The sequence below is a fragment of the Argiope bruennichi genome, chromosome 7 (genome assembly GCF_947563725.1).
Source record: "Argiope bruennichi chromosome 7, qqArgBrue1.1, whole genome shotgun sequence".
NCBI lineage: Eukaryota > Metazoa > Arthropoda > Arachnida > Araneae > Araneidae > Argiope > Argiope bruennichi.
Window position 1 is genome coordinate 74,619,647 of NC_079157.1, and position 20,755 is coordinate 74,640,401.

Genomic DNA, 20,755 nt, shown 5'->3' on the forward strand with positions numbered 1-20,755 from the left:
ACTTTGGCTGTGACTTTGGACAATAGTTTTTTGAACAAAATTCTTTCTGTATCTAATAATTTCCAAAAAATTTTATGTGTTCTTAGTTATATTTACAGGTTCATCGATAATTGTAAGCAACCATTTAACAAACAAATTGGACCATTGAAGATATCCGAAGTCCAACGAGCGGAAAATACGCTTGTGAAGTTGGTGCAACAGGTAGAATTTGAATCAGAATTAAAGGACTTGTCCACTAAGGGTATGGTTAGCCCTCAAAGTAAGATAAAAAATCTCTCTCCATTTCTAGACTCTGAAAAGGTACTAAGAGTAGGAGGTAGACTGGCATATAGTAATTTAAATTATGACAAAAAACACCAAATAATTCTTCCTAAGAATCACAAGTTAACTAATTTGATTCTTGAATTGACTCACAAGAGACAATTGCATGTAGGTCCACAAACTTTATTGTCTATTGTTAGACAGAGATTCTGGCCCTTAAATGGTCGTAATATGTGCAGGAAATTAGTTAATAACTGTACAATTTGTTTTAAAGCAAAACCCGTTACTTGTTCACAAATTATGGGTCAATTGCCAACCGAGAGAATTTCTCAAAATTTTCCTTTTAACAAAGTGGGAGTAGATTTCTGTGGGCATTTCTGGATTAAATATCCTAATCAGAGAAAAGGCGTTTTCAATAAAGTTTACGTATGTGTTTTCGTGTGCATGGTCACAAAAGCATGTCACCTTGAATTAGTTTCAGATCTAACTAGCGAAGCCTTCATTGCGGCTTTAAAACGATTTTTTAGTAGAAGAGGAAAATCTGAACATATATTTTCAGACAATGCTTCCAACTTTGTAGGCACACAATTAGAGTTAAAGAGACTGAGAAAAATTCTGAGTAATAGTAATAATAATATGAGTAAATTTTTGTGTGATGAACGTGTTGAGTGGAGTTTCATTCCACCAAGAGCACCAAATCATGGAGGCCTCTGGGAGGCTGGAGTCAAGGCCGTCAAATATCATATAAAGCGAATTATGGGTAATTTAAAATTCACTTATGAAGAATTTTTAACGATTCTTAACCAGATTGAGGGAATTCTCAACTCACGTCCCCTCTACCCTTTATCATGTGACCCTAACGATTTTGATGTTTTGACTCCTGGTCATTTCCTTGTTGGTCGTCCGATTTCAGCAATTGTTGAACCGAGTTTAACTGAACTGCCTGATAACAGGTTAAAGGTATGGCAAAAACTAACAAAAATTGTACAACAGATTTGGAAACGTTGGTCAAATAACTACCTAAGTACACTTCAAAATCGAAATAAATGGTTTTTTGAGAAAAATAATGTAAAAATAAATGATATGGTAATTTTGAAAGAAGAAAATTTGTCTGTGTGTAACTGGCCTCTTGGTCGAATTCTTGAAGTGTATTATGGTAAAGATAATAAAATCAGAGTAGTGTTAGTGAAAACTAAAAATGGAGTTTTTAAACGTCCTATTACTAAAATTTGTATTTTACCCATCCCAAATGAGTAATTTGTGCGAAAATTTCTCTTTATGTTATGATCATTGTTTGTTTTTGAGTATTATACTTGTTACCTTTTGTGTGAATTCAACTGTGTATATTTGATAAATTGAGTATTTCTTGTTTTGCAATGTTGTATACTGTTTATTGTATTAAGTGGTATGTGTTCATTTGTATTGTTGTTGTTTACTTTTAAGTTTTTGAATGTATCATTCAACCCGGGGGTGGATGTTCGGTGTTGTGAAATGATTGTATGGTGGCGCCCCCAAGGTGAAGCGAAAATAATTCTGTAACGCGAGAGTGGCTGTGTAGAGAGAGAGTGGAAAGCACGCGAATAAAATGGAGTTGTTCTAAAGTCTCTGCCATCTGATTTGTGTTGTGAGTTACATTAAATGTGTGCGTAGAACTGGCGAAATAACAGTTACATTTTTAAATTATCGCGTGGTAATTATGCATGGTAAAACTCGGATCGATAGGCAGTTAACCTCTTGAAGGATTTGGTTTCAAATTTGCTGTTTCCTATGGCACTTGCCACGGACAAGCCCGCTGTTCGAAGACAGCCGATTTAAGCCTAAGGGGGAGAGCCTTTTGTTTTCATCTTAGAGCCAACTAGGGTCAAGAGTACGACTTGAATACTCAAGCATCACTCATTCACTTGCACAACCCCTTTTTACAGGAGGGCACATTCACACACCTCACAGATAGAACACAGAAGTAGGAGAACAACCATGCCCAAACCGGGACTCGAACCCAGGACACCCAAATTACGCTCTATCCCTATGCAAGGACGTGGGCTGGTTTCAACTTTAATACGGATATATACTATAAATTCTAAACCTTCTTCTTCAACTATCAAACTTATCAACTTATATTCATCAAGCTCTTAATGTTTTATAATTATTGTGTTCACTTACATTCGAACACTCAAGGCTGCAATCTCCCTTTGAATGATTTCGTTCAAAATTTGATAGAAATCTACAAATTTGGAGTAAAGGCAATACACCAACTTCCATCCATCTAAATGAAAAAGTTTTTTGAATTATTGTGTTCACAGACAGACATAATACCAAAAATGTATTTTCCCGAAATGGGGAGATCGTTAGAGTCTCTAGGTTGTTGAAGATCATAATTCTTCCGCATTGTATACTTCGTATAAGAGAAAGTAAAAATAATATATATCTATATATTTGGCCCAACTTTAATCCTCTCACTATTAACGTGTGAAAGCTTTGCCATAACTACTAGAATTTGACCACATTTAAGTGTCAGAAGGTTATAGTTGGTCTGTGTTTTTAGAAACGAGCTATATTCTCAACGATATTCAAAACCAAATTCAGTCTATAAGAGGTGACCTTCCAGCCAAAGAACTTGCTTGTCAAAGCAATCAAAAAGATTCAGACTTCAGTAAGCTTGTGGTAATGACTATGTTCTTAAATACGACCACGGATGAATACATTGTATCTAACATTGATCGGACAGTAGCGTGATTGTGATCCGATTTCATGAAAGATTCATACTCGTGAACAATTAAATTCAGTTGAGGGTCAAGTATCTTCCCGCTAAGGCGAAGCGGAAGTTTTGAAAATCGTTATAGATTCAGGTCCCTCATTGCCCTCTGACTAGGATTTAAAGCACGTGAATTAATCTTCACATGCATTCAATTTACATGTTAATACAACCATATTAATCTAAAAGACTGCGTTCGATTCCATTTGGCTTTGAAGTGGTTTCAGAATCGTCGACACTTGCTATCGCTGAGACATCTCGATCCCCTGGTCGTCCTACATAAACGATATTTCACGAAAGTCGTGCTGCACTTTCTCAACGGTTGGCGCCTGTCTCGGGTCGCCAAGGTTGCTGCGTGGAGTGAACCTTGAGAAGAAGAGATGAGGTAAAGCGGTAGCAACAACACAGGCCGGAGTGAGGGGGATTTCAGTTTAAAAATGGAAACGAGAGTCATAGCTCAAAGCTTTTCCGCTTTTGTTGTTGTTGGCGTAATTATTACTGGCGGCATTTCTCTCTCTCTTCCTGCTTCTTCACTGTGATGTCGCTCATCAAACTTCCATCAGAGATATGTGCTGGTAAATGAATTGAATGGAGCTATTATGGGCATCATATTACTGAGGTACTAGATACATAGTTATGATCGATAATATCTTCGTTCCCCTGATGATATCCATTTCTTAACACATAAAAATAAAAGATGTTTTCATGGATGATACTGAATCGATCATTCTAATTGGTAGGGAAAATAAGAAAGGCAAGAAGTAGGCTTAAAAAAACATGATTTCTTGGTGGAAAATATAATCTCAAACTTTAAATCCAAGGGCAAATTTGACTTTTAAAAAGGGGGAATCAACAAAAGTCATATTCGCATCATCATCATTATCACACTGTAGTTATAGGTACGGAAAGCTCTGTAATTACAGGTTGAAGCACAGTACTTATTTGTTGAAGTACAGTACACAGTATTCGAATGGTATGGCACAGTATGGCGAATGTTCTGTAAAATACTTGGCAATTCTCTGATGTTTCTTGATTACAGTACCCAATGGGTGATCAAAAGAAGTCTTATGTTGTAGGAATTTCGTGCCCAACGACCCCCCTCCCCATCAGTGGCTTAGATATGGCAGTAGTAGATGTTATATATAATCCAGATACCAATCTAAGATTACTTGTAACATCTATAAATCCGCTTGGCGGCATCCAACTCATAACTGTCATAAAATATTTGTGCGTTTATATTAATAATTATTTAAAATAAAATATCACAATAAGTTGAAAAGATAATGTTTTTAAGACGCAATTTACCTTTGCTAAACCACTGATAAAAAAACCATGCCTATGGCGCCACTTACCCTCGCTACGCCACAGTTTATTCCGTTTAAAGAAGAAATCAATGGAAGATAAATGGGAATGTACGAAAAAAAATTGCTATAAAAATGGCAATTAGAGAGAAATAAGACAATAATATTTTTGATTTAAAATGCTTTAATACGTCTTATGAATTTGCTTTTTCACGCCCAATATAATTTCCATCAGCTTAGGGTTAGAATATTCAAATCACTAACAGTCAGTGATCCACAGAACCAAAGACATTAGTTTAATGATATAACCTACAGAAAATATCTGTGTGAATGATCCATTTCAATTGCAGAGAGTGAGTAGAAGTGTGCTCGTGTGTGTTTGTAATCCCTTTTTAAGCGATTTTCCATTATATGTATTATTAGCCGCCTTTGGTGACTATTTGATTCGAAGGAATTAATGATTGCTAAATCTCTTGTTCAGCTATGGTTTAATAGTTTATTCCAGCAAAATATTTTAAACTTTAAATTTTGATAGACATATAGGTGATATTAAAGTCTTATATTGTTCTGTTCATTCTACTACGCATTTTCCTACTACTTTCTGTTCATTCTACTACGCATATTCTACTACGCATTGTACTGTTTTCTACTACCCATTTCTGTACATTCTACTACGCATTTATATCACAGGAAACAGCAGTAGTATTTAAAAATAGATATACTTTAAAAAATTTTCATCGTTGCTTGATTCTAAAGTTAAGTCTTAATTGAAAGTACAGCAAAATTTCCAAATTTTTATTTAAAATGTATTTTATTCTGAAAACTACTCAACACGAAAAATAAGTCGAATCTTCATATTTTGATCATCAACAATAAGTGTGGGGAGGGGAGTCAGGATGAAATCTTAGAAACAACAAGGAAAACGATTTTAATTCTACCTCAGCATTGAAATATATTCTAAATTACGCTTAAATATTGTTAAAAACTGATTAAAAATGGAAAAAAGATTATAAGGCAAGAAAAGTTGGTATCATTAAAAAGAAAATGTTTTCAGTTTCTAGATGATGCAAAATTCAGTTTTGTACAATAATATCAAAAATTATTGCAGAAAAATGTCAATATTTTGATTAACTATTGATTAAGTAAAATTTTTAAAAAAATGCTCCATTCCCCATTTCAAAATGTATATGTACCATGTGTGATAACGCTAGGTTAAACAGTTTGGCCTGTCGAGTACATACATAAATACAGATTCATCTTTTTTATTAGTAGAGATTGGGTATGATATTGGATACGTACATTGGATTGGATTATAGATTTACATCTTCATATTCATTTTCATCTCTGTCAGCGTAGGATTTAAAGTATTCAAACTATAAATAACAGCCAATGACGCACAGATCCAGAAGTTATTGAAGTTACCGAAATTAGTTGCCAGAAGGTTTCACTGCAGTTTGTAGTGAAAAGCTTATAAGCCAGTTAACAACTATACTGCAATTGCTTTTGTATCATGGTCATGTTACTGGGCTGCGAATTACAAGGTCCCAGGTTCTATCCTCGCTCATTCCAATTCGCTACAAGTTTGATAGATTAGATTGATTAATTTACAGAAACAGATGTGATATGTACAAGGAAAAATATGTATGTATTCAGAGCTTTGTCTTGAAATATACATAGACAAAAACTGACTTAAGATAGATACGACAAAGGCAAACTCTCACTGAGGCTTATGTCTAAGACGCTGGTTTCCTTAATGTTAGTATTTTCCGACCATCGATTTTCTTTTATTTAAAAATTATGGGTTTTTTGAAGAACTTTGCAAATTAAAAAAATCAAAACAAATATTTCTGATTATGTTCTAATATGTAAATGTGCCTGTATGGTGAAATATAATATGATTTCAAGCTACCTTTATTTTCAATTAATACTCGGAACATTATATTTCGCATAGGATTTAGTACCTTATCCCGTACTATCAAAGAATTTAGAAAGCAATAAGAGAACGGAAAAACGTAATCCTGAAAAATATTCTTTACTTAAAATGATTATTATATTATTATTATTTACATAAATTAATGAATTAAAAATATAAAGACATCATGGGTGAAAATTCATATAAAAAATAATTTATCAAGATTTAGTGTTTTTTAAAAAAGAATTATATATATGTTATATGGAGTTTTCCTTTTAAAAATATATTTCCTTCACTTTTCTTTTCAATGGAGCTATAATTGACTCCATAAATTTACAACAACGCTAATATTTAGCCATTTAAAGAAAAAAGCAAAAATGCGTCTAATTTCAACATTTTCTCCCTTCAGTTATGATAGGAATGTTGATTTTAATATACTAAATTATCTTCTACAAGATTCTGATGATAAAAGCAATTTCTAAATGATCAGTGGCGTAGCAAACTTATTTATCAGGCGGGTCATAATGTAATATGTTTCCCCTCAATTATCATCAATGGTTTTGAAGTGTAAACGGCTTCTTGGGCATCACATTATTTATAATTTAGTTGTAATATTAATGTATTTTATTAAGTATTATTTAGATATTTCATCGTTTATAATATTAAAATTGACATTGAAAAGTTTTATGAAGATATTAATGTTTTCACCAAGACACTCCATCCTGGACTCGTCATTGGTATATTACCTCCCAATCGCTGCGCCCCCGAGAATAATATAAACAATTTTGAAAAATGAATATTTAAATGCTACTTTTGGTCTCTTTTTTCAAAAATTTATTTATTGCCACTCTCATTCTTTAAATGTAGTAATGAAAATATGAAACAATAGATGTCACCGCTATAGTTTTCTGTTGGCGAGAGCGAAATACTTACAAGATCATAATTGAACTTTAAGAAGCTTGGGCTGCCATCTATTGATGCATTAACGGACTAATTTTTTTTCCCAATGGAACACTGTATTCTCACATTCTACACAAATGGAGAATTTAAATATCTGTATATCAGTTTTCAATACAACAGAAATAATTATTAAATTAGCAATGATTAATGAATTTAATAGGTATTATGATTTATGCAAATTATTTGTTTTCCTATAAATTCTGAAAATACAATAAAATCCAAATCAATAATGCAGAACGGAAAATAATATGACTTTGTTTGCCACAAGAATTCCTGGTAAATAATGTTAATTTGGGGATGTACATTTCCACCCTTCAAAATTTATTTGTGGCAAATTTAGTAACTCTAAGTCAAACAATCTGCTCTATGGAGTGCATAAATACATATTATCTTTTATATTTAGAGGAAATAAGTAACTCTGCTGTTATTTATTTAAAAAAATAAATAAGTTTCAGAATTTCAGTTTTCAAAAGATTGTTTTTCAAGCTTATTAAACAAACGAAATAATTTTTCATCGCAACAAGATTTCTTTTTTTTCTTTTTTCTTTTTTTAGACTGCAATTGTCAGATTGTCCCTAGTATGAGCTATATGCTTCTGTTTGTGCTCTTTATGTTAAAACATCAAAGGGATATATGGGTGGGGACTTTCAATGTTATCATTCCCTTTATTTCATGATTACACTTTTCAATGAAGAAAAAACTGCGAAATGTCAGTGAGTTTTTCCTCCCTTTACATTGATTGGATAAGGAACGAAGGATAATGGATTATTTTCCTCGATTCATAAAAAAAACAATAAATTATCTTTTCTTTACTTCAGTTGATTTTTCCATTATCCAGAGAGAGTGCAAATTATATATATATATATAAATCCTTCTTTTCTCCTTATCATAGTTTTGTTATTGAATGTATTACATATGAGCTGAATGGTTTTATTCCATGATACGTGTGGGCAACAATATTTAGAGAATTAAAACCAATTGGATTTGTAAATTAATTGAGTAATAACGAAATTAAGCATATGTTTGAAATTTTAATTATATTTTTAAAATCTTTATCCGTTTCTTCCCTTTGAAAATTTATAGTTATCTACTATGAGTTTGTAATCAGATTTATTTAATTTTTTTTTAACAAATTAAAGTATTTCACTCTTATTCAATGAAATGGGATATGAAATCACTTTTTATCGATTGTAATCAGATTAAAAATTAATATAACACATAACAAAATATTTTTGCTGATAGTCACGTTATTCGACATTATGGGGCATCATCATTATTTATGGAGTATTATCATTATTTTTACTTATAAAAGTAATTGTTCTTTAGTTATAAATTGCGACACTTTAGCTAAGGGCTACATTTTGATATTTTACTAGTTCCACCAATTATATCATTACATGTGCACACATATTATTATTCCCCTTATACTAAAAAATCCTCTGGTTTTGGAACAATGTATTCAAATGCATACAAAAATATTCGACGATATATACAAATATATATTTTAAGAAGGCGTATTTCATGAAAATGGATCGACATTACTATAGTAATGTATCAATATGGTCGCCGAAGCTGCTTTTTAATGAGATTGATTTAGATGAATAACTACATCTTGTCTAAATACATTTATTTAACCGTGAAATTATCTTTGCCATAGATTGTTAAATTACATGATGTAAATAAACTGATCATAACTCTGCAGAAAAATTTTTTAGGCGAGTTTATAAAAACTTGTAAATGAATTGTATGTTTTGTTGTTATGTAATTGAATGAGATAAACATTTTATAATACTTGTGGTATAATAGTTAAAAAAGAAAATTTTAAATAATTTTCATTCGCATTTTGTAAAAATTCTAAGAAAATAAGATACAATCCTATTTTTGTTTTACCATTTTTAAAATCTAATTAAAAAGATATTTTTGTGTTGATTTGAAATAATAATAATAATAATGTTATGGATGATCCCCATCAAATTCTGGAATTATTTTGTATGTCTCCAAAAACGAGCAGTTTATTTAATCTTTAGCCAAGATTTTACTTTCAAATCTAATTATAAAAAATACAGTTAAAACAAATGAGAGCAAAACAAATAACCATTTAATGAATGATGATTTTATGGTAAGAAAATTTGTGGATTAAAAAATGAAGCAAATTTATGAAGATTTCACTATAAAAAATTGTGATTGGCAATTAATGTTATGTAAATATTTAATTTTTTATAAATCCTTAAAGTAACTATATTTTGCATATCATTTTTATACAAGTTTTTATTATTATTATGATTTTTAATCTTTATAGGATATCCAAGTTTGGAAATCAGGAGCATTCCATTTAGTCTACATTCTTCAGCATATATGTTAATAATGTTTTTAAATATTCAATATCTACTGATTTTCAATATACTATTGGATTTTTTGCATTTCTAATACTGATAAAATAAGTAAAACAATGTATATAGTGAGAAATACCGTAATCTTATTTTTAAACTGAAAACTGTTTTCTTTCAAGACATATGAAATTAATGACTATGTACGATTATATAAATATAAAAATAATTATTGAGAACTCACAATAACTTACTTTATAAGAGAAGAAAAAATATTTTGATTCTGATATATTATTCAAACATTATGATAATAATCATAATAAGGAGAAATTCTTAACACATTACTTAGCTTACAAACACACTTTTAGTAACTTATTGTAAAAAAAAAAAAAAAATCTAAAAACCAATAATAGTTAGTGCAATTATTAGAATGTTAATATATAAATATTAAAAGATTTCCTCTAACAACTTCATATTATTAATTAAATCAGAAATAAGTAGATATTTTTTTTTATATTTCATTGAAAAAACTTGTGTTGCAATACAATTTATTATATAATTCAATTAGAACTCATAAAATTAATTAAAAAATTTCCTTTTTTTTTTCTAAAAAAAAGTATCCTGACTGTATTTCTAACAGCAATACTTTGCAATGAGATTAGTTAAAAGTAATATTAATCACAAAATTTGTTGAATTATGCAGTGGAATGGTTGGAATCTCCAACTTTTCCTATCATCGACTTAAATTATTCTTTTTTCCATTTCCTACACTTTACTTTTTAAATAATTCTTTTTTAAAATTCCACATGACTTAAAAGACTCATGATTCCCCTGGTTGATTTTCAACCTAAAATTTATTCATAATATCTTTAAGTTACTTACAAACATATCAGATTTAGATAGAAAATATGTTAAGTCTTAATAATACAATTCAGATATTCATTTTATAGAAATACAAGGTGCAATTATATCATCCCTCTTTGTTATATGCTGCTGATATGCTCGACAAAATTCAACAGATGGTCATTTTGACTTAAGTCAGCTTTTAAAACACATTCCTTGTTTTATTTTTGAAGTACCACTTGTTTATTGATATTAAAAAAGAAATAAATCCACTAAAATAAATAGTTTCTACATGAAAAGTTGGTAAAACTAAAGCATACAGTACCAATAATTTTTTTGCCAATATATATATGCTAAACAATAGAAAACATACCAAATATCAACTACAGTCAGGCTGTACTTTAACAATTTTTTGCCTATAAGAAATTACAGTTTAGTTTTTGCACTATATTCGTTAGTTTACCCAAAGAGTTTAGATAATTTCTTTGTTATTAATACATATTCTTTTCCAGTCAATATATATGATATCCTTAAGTTTCTGATTGATTTTAAGGCTTTTAACTGCTTCTAGTATATTTCTTTATTCATTATCACAGCCTATAGTAAAAAATATATATCATAAATACTACACTAAAAGATTCCATAGTTTGGAAAAAAAAATTAAAATATATAATATTTCCATTTATTTACTACTAAACCTCTTTAGTAACAAAATGGTTCCCTGGGAATATTTGCTGTACTTAATTTAAATTAAATATCTTATGCATAGTTTTATGATTCTCCCAACAAAGGAAGAAGTTGTTTAACAGAGGCGAATTCCTATGATCATCCTAATATCATTAAAAACTATTGACTGAGTAATTTATTTTAAATTGCTAATTTTCTTTTCAAGTAACATTACAGCAGTTTTTTTTTTATCATTTCTCATGTAAACTGTGATAAGTAGAATCCACCTTTCTTAATTTTTAATAATGGAAGAAAATAATATGATTAAATATTTTGATGAAACAATAAAAATAATTCGAATTTTTGCAACAATAAAATCTATTATTGAAAGTAATGAAATAAAATTTTTAAAATATTATTAAAATTCAGGATAAAAATTGCATGGCAAGTAAATTGATATCGTTAAAAAGACAATTATTTAAACGATATAAAAATAAGTTTTGTGTTATAATCTTTTTGTTGCAGAAAAATATTAAAATCTCACAGTTTTTAATTAATTTTTTTTTTTAAATGCTCCGAGATGTGAATTTCTGTTCTCCAAAGAATGCTTGTGTAAAATTTGATAGCTTTAAGTCAATTGGTATGCCTTGTAGATTGACAACATATACATATATTCTCTTTTATTATTAGTAGAAGTTTGCAAGTATTAGTAGAAGTCCATCACATTTGATACCAGTTTTTAATTTTATATATTTCTCCAAAAATTCCATGCCCTCAAAACTAATTCATACTAATATTTAATAAATATCAAAATAATTATACCCCAATCTTAGTTTTATATATAAAAAAATTATGAACTGAGATATGAAATCTCACAACAATAACTTAGATGCATTATTAACAACCAATAAGAAAGTTTCATATGCAAAAAGGGCATTTAAGTTTTACTATTGTCACTTTATTAAATAATATATAATTATGATGGTGCATTAACATCAATTCAAAAAATTATTATGATATATAATGAGGAAAATATTTAGAAATTTAGAGTAATCATATTAAATAAATAGACATTTTAAACAATGTTGAGAAATAACAATGTTCTTTATACCCTAATTACATGTATTACTGAATTATATTTTGAAAAATTTAATAATGGACATTAAAAAATTAACATAGTAAATTTATTTTCAATTCCTACATCCAACTTATATAGCACATTTAATAACTTTAATATAACCATTTTAGATAAATTTAATCATTTTCAATACCTTATTCTTTTTAAAATAAACAAAAAATCTTGAAATCTGATTAGATATATGCTATCAGATCCCTGATCCATTTACAGTAAGTTAATATTTTTAGAAAATGAGTAATAACAAAAAATTATAATTAAAAATAAGATAATCTATTATCTTAAGAACATAACAGAATATTTACAATTAAATCTAATGCTAAAAATACAAGATGTACAGAAAGTGATAATAATTTTACAATATTAAGCCATCATGACTGGCTTTTTCATTTTTGCATCTAATTTTTCATTTGTGCTGGCATAACCAGTGCCACCTCGCTGAAGAGGTATAATGTCAGCATCTGTTAATTTTTGTCCATTTGTTGGATCAATCATATCTTTTTTGATAAGTTTCTCAACACATTCCATGGTCACAACATTTCCAGAAGTACGTAGAACAGCTGCAGGAATGGAATTTGAAAGAATATCATGTGTTACAGCACACATATAACGAACCTTTCTTGCTATCAAGGCTTTTTTCTCTTCTGGATCTTTCACTTCTGTAAATTTTACAGGAATCAGATCTTTTGCTTTCAATGGTTTCCCACTCATTGGGCACAGAACTGATTTTTCAGGCTTCTTCATTTTTACTTTTTCGGCATCAGGGGTGAGAGCAGGAATCCAGAAACTTGGCAGAACTTTTTCTCTTCCATTGGTTACATTTGATATACTACTTGTTGATGCAGAATCTGATGAAGTTGATGCTATTGGCTTGGAGACGATGCTTTTTTCCATTTCGATGAATTTCTGGGCGCGAGATTCTTCTTCAGCTTTGGCTAAATCTGACATTTCTTTTTGTTCTTTCATCTTTTGTTTCTCATATTCTTTCATTCGCCTTGCAATTTCTTTCTTCTGGTGTATTATGTATTCAAAAACGGCTTCTTTGTCATATAAGAATCCATCTGGTGTAACAACTGGATTTCGGCAGGGTTGTAAAGTTAAACAACAACAATCAAAATCTTTAACCGAGTCCTTACCAATTCTGTTTTGAATGGTACCATAACCACCAGCTTTATTGTCCTTTTTCTTCTCATGATACGTGTAAACTGCTCCAGCAGTACAATTTCTTGCGTGTCTAGTCATATTATAAGAATAATATACTTGAATATAAAAAGCTCTCCAAATAAAAAAAACAACAAAACCTTTTCTTTGGTCTCTAACAGTAATGAAAAAAAGAAAGAATTTATAAAGTATACAGCGATAACCAATAACTTCGCTGCTAAAATAGGTTTCAATTACCTTCTTCAACACAAACAATTACGTTAAACGGTTTACAGTTACTGAATGTAGTAAATTTTATATAGATTTCTTTGAGTTCCCTAAATTCTATTTTTGTTACTTATTAATAATTACATTTAAATATTATTAAATTTAATGTGTGTAAATTATATTAAAAATATACTAAATATTTATATGCTATTAATATTCTGTCTACCTTCCATGAAAAACATTATTTGTTAAATTTTTTACAGAACAGCATATATTCTTATGGAATTCAGAAATTAAATGTTTTTTATTTAGAATATATCAAATAATAATGTTTTGAAAAATTGAACTGCTTTTTTTTCTTTCATGTGAAAACCGAAAATAATAAATATTATATCACTTTCGCTAAATATGGCAATGATCACTTTGGCTCAATAAAATAATGAATGTCGGTATTTGTTGATACCAAAACATTAAATTTTTTTAGAGGTAAGTTCTGAACTTAAACGTAATTAATGTTAATACTGATGGGCAAAATACTTATACATCTGTATTACCACCTTCCTTTTTTAATGTGTTCATGAAGCTAATATTCTTTTAATTTCAAATGTTTGATAAATTAAAAAAAAAAAAAATGTTTTTGTGAAGTTTATTTTGTTGTAAAAGAGTTATTTCTTTCAAATTAAAACGTGATAAAAAAATTTTAATGAATATATTGGATGTAATTTTCTTATAAATATTAAATCATCTCCGATAATAGTGCACTCGAAACAATGTGGGCGGCAAACTTTTTTTTTAGTGACGGATATAATTTTTTTAACTGACTCCTTTTATGTATTATACAGTAATTGTTCGTTGTAACTACGGTAATTTTAAAATTATTGCCGAATAAACACTATTTTAATGCTGTCGTAATAAATATCCATCTGTCATGTGTCTTCTGCAATGGCAATTCATGCACTGTCAGTAAATATAGTAGTATTAGCACGATATTTAATTTAAATTTTGTTTTCCCTGAAATGTGAATTTCTAGCCTGTGGATGGTAATAAATATAAAAATATTTATGCTTATTTATATTATAATATTATTGTTTATTATGTTCGTTTAAACTGCTGAAGTGCGATCATAAGGATTTCTTTTTTCCTTATAGAATATTTGTCATTCATTAAAACAAATGAGACATTAACATTGTTGCCATTTCGTAATATGCTGTGTAAAACCTAGAATAAAGTATTTGTGTTTTTAAAGAAGATAGGGTTGATGTGAAATATTTCTAAATTATTAATGTATTGATTTCTTTAACATTATTTTAACAGTTTTCTCATGTTATATATATTTTTGTCCTAGTTTGAATAAGAATATATTAGAAATATGACTGTACAATTGTTTCATAGGACAGAAATAGTTTTTTTAATTTAAAAAAAAATCTTTTTAAAATTATTGCTTGGAACTTATTATTTGAATTGTGTTTCTATTGTTTAAAAACTAAAATCTTTGCATGTAATAATTTATTATAATATTTATTTAATATTACTATACGAAATGAATTTGTTTGAAACTTTTATAAGTATGTGTTGGTATATTTCTTAATTGGTATATTTCTTTCTTAATTTGAATCAAAAGTTTTGGTAATAATAGTTGAAACATTACTTTCCATTGATATACTCATCACATTTACCCTTGTACTTGTTATTAAAAATGTGTTGCTGATTTTCTTTTGTCTCACCTAGGTCTTATTTTTTTTATTGCTAACATATCTTTCTATCAGTAAGATCTCAGTATAACATTAAATACCTACTTTGTTCTAATTTTCTTTTAAATATGAAACTAGGTATTAATTAGTAGGCTCTAGGCAAAAACTTGCCAAATCATTAGGATAGTTCTCAAATGATGAATGCTGATGCTAACAAAATAGTAAATCATTCATTTAAAGCATCAACTTTTAGGTTACCAGCAGTTGTTGCCTCACTAATGAATAGTCATAAAGCTTATTGTAATATCATATCGTAAGATAGCAATATGTTACTTTGTAATATTTTTTTCATTGTGTGTGTTTTTCATTAGTATTGGCTTTTGTAGTTTTGAAACTTGGTACGTCACTATCCAAATAGAATCAAAATGTGTCATATTTTCTTCAGGCTGTGACATGTCTTAATTTTTGGATGATTTCAAAATATATGAACACTATTCTTGATGCTTAATTGACTATGATCATTTGGTGTCATTCTAATTGCAAAGTGATATTTTTACCACTAATGATAACTACTATGAAGTAACAAAAATGTATTGCAAATTTTGATGTATAATAATACAAAATAATTATGTTCAGAATTTTTACTTGTGGAAATTGAATCTTTTTTTTTTCTCCCCACGGAATGGGATATAATGCATTTATGATCCTAAGAACTGTGCTGCACCTAAAGCAGGGCTAAAAGATTAAAAAAAAAAAAAAAAATGCAAACTGATTTTAAGTAGAAATAATAGCTATAATATTATTAGAAAAAACGGTGATAAAAAATACAAATTTAACTAGAATTTTTTTCCTTGATCTTAATGCATAATAAAGGTTACTTGCTTCTATACATATTATTTTTCCTGATTTCTTTGAATAGTTTTTTATCTTTATAAAAGTCATTTCAGAAGTAGAAGTGTGCATTTTGTTTATGATCATATTTTTAATAACTTGCTAATTGCTGATTTAGTGCAGGCTGGTTGAAAACATTTTTATCCTTTTCTATATATAAAGTATTTTTCCTGTTTAATATACTCTTGCATTTTTTTTACTGCTGTTTTGTTGCAAAAATGTATTGACAATACAAAGAAATGTTTGCAATACATTACTTTGCTTATTATCCCATGATAACCACTTTTCAATGATTCTATCTCACTAAAGGGTGATATACAGGAGGATGATCACATTTCTGGAATTCTCGATTATTTTTTTATGATTTCCACTCCATTAGATTTTCATTCAGGTTTTTTCCTATGTGTACACAAGTGTCATTTCTCACAGTACTATTTTAACTCAAAATTGCATATTGATTGTTTAAATGTCTAGTTCAAGTGGCAAAAAAGCTTTCAAGAGTAGCATTAAGAATTTTTTTAATAATATTATTTAATGTGACTGAGATTATCTATCATCGTTAATTTCAAAATGTTAAAAATTCATTAATACAAAAAAAAAAAAAATGTCTTGACGCAAAGAATTACTGTTATTATCAAATTTAAGAACAGAAATCTTTCATTTACTCAAAAGAATTTAATGTTTAGACCTCTTTTAATAAATAAAAATTGTTTTAAAATATTTTATTGTGAAATAGAATCTGTGTCCTATAATATCATGAGTTATCCGAAAAAATTTTGTTATCTAAGTCCATAGATAATCGAAATTCATTTTATTGTTAAATGTAAATGTCTCCTTTTAAAAAATTTTTTCATTTCATCCTTATTTTGACTGAATAAATAGCATAAGCACTAAAGCGTGAAGTGTTTTTGAATCTGCGAATGATCAATAGTTAAGTAGTCATGAGTATGATTTGGTTATATTGAAATGTAACTGATATATTTGAAAAAATTGAATTTTAAAAAAGTTGAATTTTAATCTTTAATAATCAGTTTTCTATATATTAAAATACTGAATTTTAAGTAGATGTCGTATATCACAGGGATTTTTGTTTTGCATTAAACACATATTATACTTTTCACTAGTAATGACAATTATTTGCACTTTCAGTGCACTACAAATTTGAGTTGACCAATTTTGGTAATTTTTCAAAATGTAGTGAATGTAATTATGATTAAAATCCTTGAAATACTTCAAAAGTTTGTTAAATTTCTTTTCTTTTTTTGAAATTTTTATCTTTATTTTTTATAGTTTTTTCCATAATTTTACCTTTGTACTATATTGATAAAAATATTAAATTTTAAGTAATAATATTGTGTAGTAATATGTATAGTTTATAAATTATTTACTTTAGACTCTGCTATATTTTTTAATCAGTAATTTATCACATTTTGAAAAAGTTGAATGAATTTTCTCAATGCAATAGCAAAGTTTCTATTACTGATTTAATTGATAATCATATATATATCTTTCTATTTTCCTGTAATTTTTGAAAAATAGAAAAGTTTAATGACAGTTATCATGCTGTTATGAGGAAGAAGAAGGCCCAACATTTATCTTTAAGATATGTATTATCCCAATGTAATTCTGGAATTCAGATTTAGGATGTAAACAAGCAAGCCAATATCTTTATCTGATAATGTAGATTTGATTGATGATATAAAACTTTTGTCTGAATTTGCAGCTTTTGTTAGTGTTTATTACATGATTTCATTACTTTTTAATTGAAAGGCTCATAAAAAGCAATATATATATATATATATATATATATATATATATATATATATATATATATAATTTATTTATTTATTTAAAAATTTCGGTTTTTTTTTTTTTTTTGCTTGAAATCAGTGATAGGCCGACTTTGAAATTATATATATTATTATATAATTTAAATTATATATAATTTATTAAAGTTTTTTTGAATGAAAATTTATCAAAAATCAGAAAATGATTGTTTGAATCTTTGTATCACTATTTTTGTAAGTGTCATTATATAATGAAACATTCATTGCCAACTGATGTACTTCATTCATTGGCAAATGCGAGTTCAAATTATAAAAACATTGTCATCATGGATTTTACAGATGCACAAAGATGAAATACATGATTTTTTAACTAATATAGACTCTTATGTTGCTGTATATCTGCTCATATTGTTATCTAAATACTTTTATTGTGAAAGTAACACCTTATAAATATTTTATCTTCTAATCACAGTATACCTAATCAGCTATGGCTTACCCTCCAATAGCTACGGAATTTATGTTAAAACTACAGAATAGCAGATATATGGAAAAAATTGCTGAAATTTCAAAAGATGGATATATGCTGAAAATTACAAAAAAGAAAAGTCCAAAATATCTTCTTCTCGAAACCTCGCTCACAGCAGTGCTGGCTGAGAAAGGAGAAAGAAATTTTAATATTATTAGGGGGGGGGAAAGATATCTTGTTTCAGCATGAGTGCAAAAACATTGGAGCCACTCCTTGTTACAAAAATGTAAATGGGAGTTTATTATGACATTAAATTGAGTAATGACTTTAACAAAATCAAAAGTTCTATATATAAAATGCAAAAAAAAAAAAAAAAAAAAAAGGAAGTGCAAATGTTTGAGAAATAATATATTTGATCAACAAAGTCGTGTTATTTGACTTTAAAAAAAAAAAAATTATTTCATTTATTCATTTAGCTAATAATAAATGTCCGTTAAAGAATTTTGAATAATTGAAAATAGTTGTTTTAATTAATTAAAATTCTTTGGAAATGTCTTTGATACTAAGTTAAATATAATCTGTAATAAATGTTGATAACTGGGTAACCAATGCTACTCTTAATTTAAGAAATTAATTATGTTAATACAACTATTAATGGTGCTATCATTTGAAATTAATATATTAACTTTTTAAAATTAATATTAAAATCCAAAAGTTTTTTTTTTTTTCTTATGTATTGAAAGAGAAATTATTGTAATTCTTGAAAAATTCATTCTTGAGACATTGAGCTGGGAAAATGAAATTTAGTATTTCTTTTATTACCAAAATTGTAGATCTATATAAAGTTTTGGACCAATCTATGAAAAGGTTAACTATCTACTTATAACATTTTTCCTAAATGCTCAATTGAATTTCTGAACTTCTTTGAAACTTTGTTATATTATTAACATTTTTAGAAGTGACAACAACCTGGGTAGCTTAATAGGTTTTTAAATAATTCCTCGAAGTGTCATACATTATCTTTTTTTGTTGTTGTTTATATTGATATATCACCTGTATTGTAAACAAGTATTTATGCTAAATGTATTTAGGACTAAGCATTTATAAAGTTATTCTCATTTATCCATCAAAATACCCAAATTTTTCCGATCATTGTTATAGCAAATAATTTCTGAAGTAAAAACACTATTAATCTTTATTTTTTTGTTGTTGTTTTGTGTGAATTAAATGTGACTTCTCAGAAATATAATAAGCTAGAGCTATTAATTTTAATATTTAATCTTAGCTCTGCAACTGCTATTCTACATCAAATTTGTCGCACAATTGAAGAGAGGAATTTGTGATCATATTGTTTCAAAAAGTGTATGCAATTTTCTTCACATATATAAAGTTAAATACATAAATTGCTGAATAATTTGAAAATATTGAGAAAGATAAAAGGGAGAACTCTTCCATTGGTTTCTTTTGATAGATATAGACCATAAATTCATAACTATAACACTACATTTTAAAACAATTTAATCTTTTCCATGTATGATATTGTTCCTAAGAACCATATTTTATCATCTTATACAACAAATCTGTTGGATCTTTAACCCTTTTAATTGCATTTTTTTAAATAAGCACTAATCATGCAGAAAATTTAATTTTCATTTATTAAGAGAAGGAATTGATATAGAAACTTGCTATATTTCTCCTTAAAAATGTCTTTTTTATTGATAAAACTTTTCACAAAAAGCATGAATTCTAATTTTCTGGGAAATGCAACTCATTGTTATCAAATTGTTCAAGAAAATTCATGATGAGCTGGACTTATAATTTAATTTTCCCTACACAAAGCATAACTCTCTTGCCCTGTTATATCCAGACATGCACCTAATTGTAAGGAATTCAAGAAAGAGGTAATGGAGTGCTGTTCTGTATCATGATGTACGATGATAAGTTTTTTTATGGATGAAAGGACAAGAATAAATAACCATTTCTAGAGATTTAAAATGATTGATAAATTATTTTTTATCCTCTAGAAAAAAATAAAGCATTTTACTTTATCACTAAATTACCCTATCCTTTAGAGTTCCTTATTATCCTTAGGTTATTTTAAAATTACTGAAACAAAAAAAACTTTTCAGGTTTTGAAAACTGTTTGGTTTATTAGTAATTTCCAGTTTGATAATCAACTTAGAATTACTGAAAATACTTAATTTTGTGGTAAATTGCCATTTCACTTAGATGAGGAAAACATCTATTGGGTTAATTCTTTACTGACTTGTTATTTTTGGAAGGAGACTGACATTCATTTCCAAAATGAACAATTTCATTATGTAATTTAGGGTGTTCAAATTTAGAATTTGTATTGTTATTGCTGAATCTGCTAATGACTGAAATTCTACAAAAT

The 20,755-nt window shown here is 27.9% G+C and overlaps 2 protein-coding genes across 2 annotated transcripts in view; one reads left to right on the forward strand and one right to left on the reverse strand.

The window, feature by feature from the left end:
• Positions 1 to 10,268: 10,268 nt before the first annotated feature.
• On the reverse strand, positions 10,269 to 13,572 carry LOC129976705 (nitric oxide synthase-interacting protein-like). The gene has a single exon (XM_056090414.1). The coding sequence runs from the start codon at positions 13,397 to 13,399 to the stop codon at positions 12,521 to 12,523; it is 879 nt and encodes a 292-aa protein (XP_055946389.1). The 5' UTR covers positions 13,400 to 13,572; the 3' UTR covers positions 10,269 to 12,520.
• A 362-nt stretch (positions 13,573 to 13,934) lies between these two features.
• Positions 13,935 to 20,755, forward strand: part of LOC129975215 (calmodulin-regulated spectrin-associated protein 1-like) — a 176,118-nt gene continuing 169,297 nt past the window's right edge. Inside the window, exon 1 of the mRNA XM_056088207.1 lies at positions 13,935 to 14,011. The gene's annotated coding sequence lies outside the window, so the exon portion shown is untranslated. The remainder of the gene's footprint in view (positions 14,012 to 20,755) is intronic.

Bases quoted from the DNA above. Each gene is read 5' to 3' on its own strand.
- LOC129976705 (XM_056090414.1), bottom strand. From the start codon at position 13,399: ATGACTAGACACGCAAGAAATTGTACTGCTGGAGCAGTTTACACGTAT.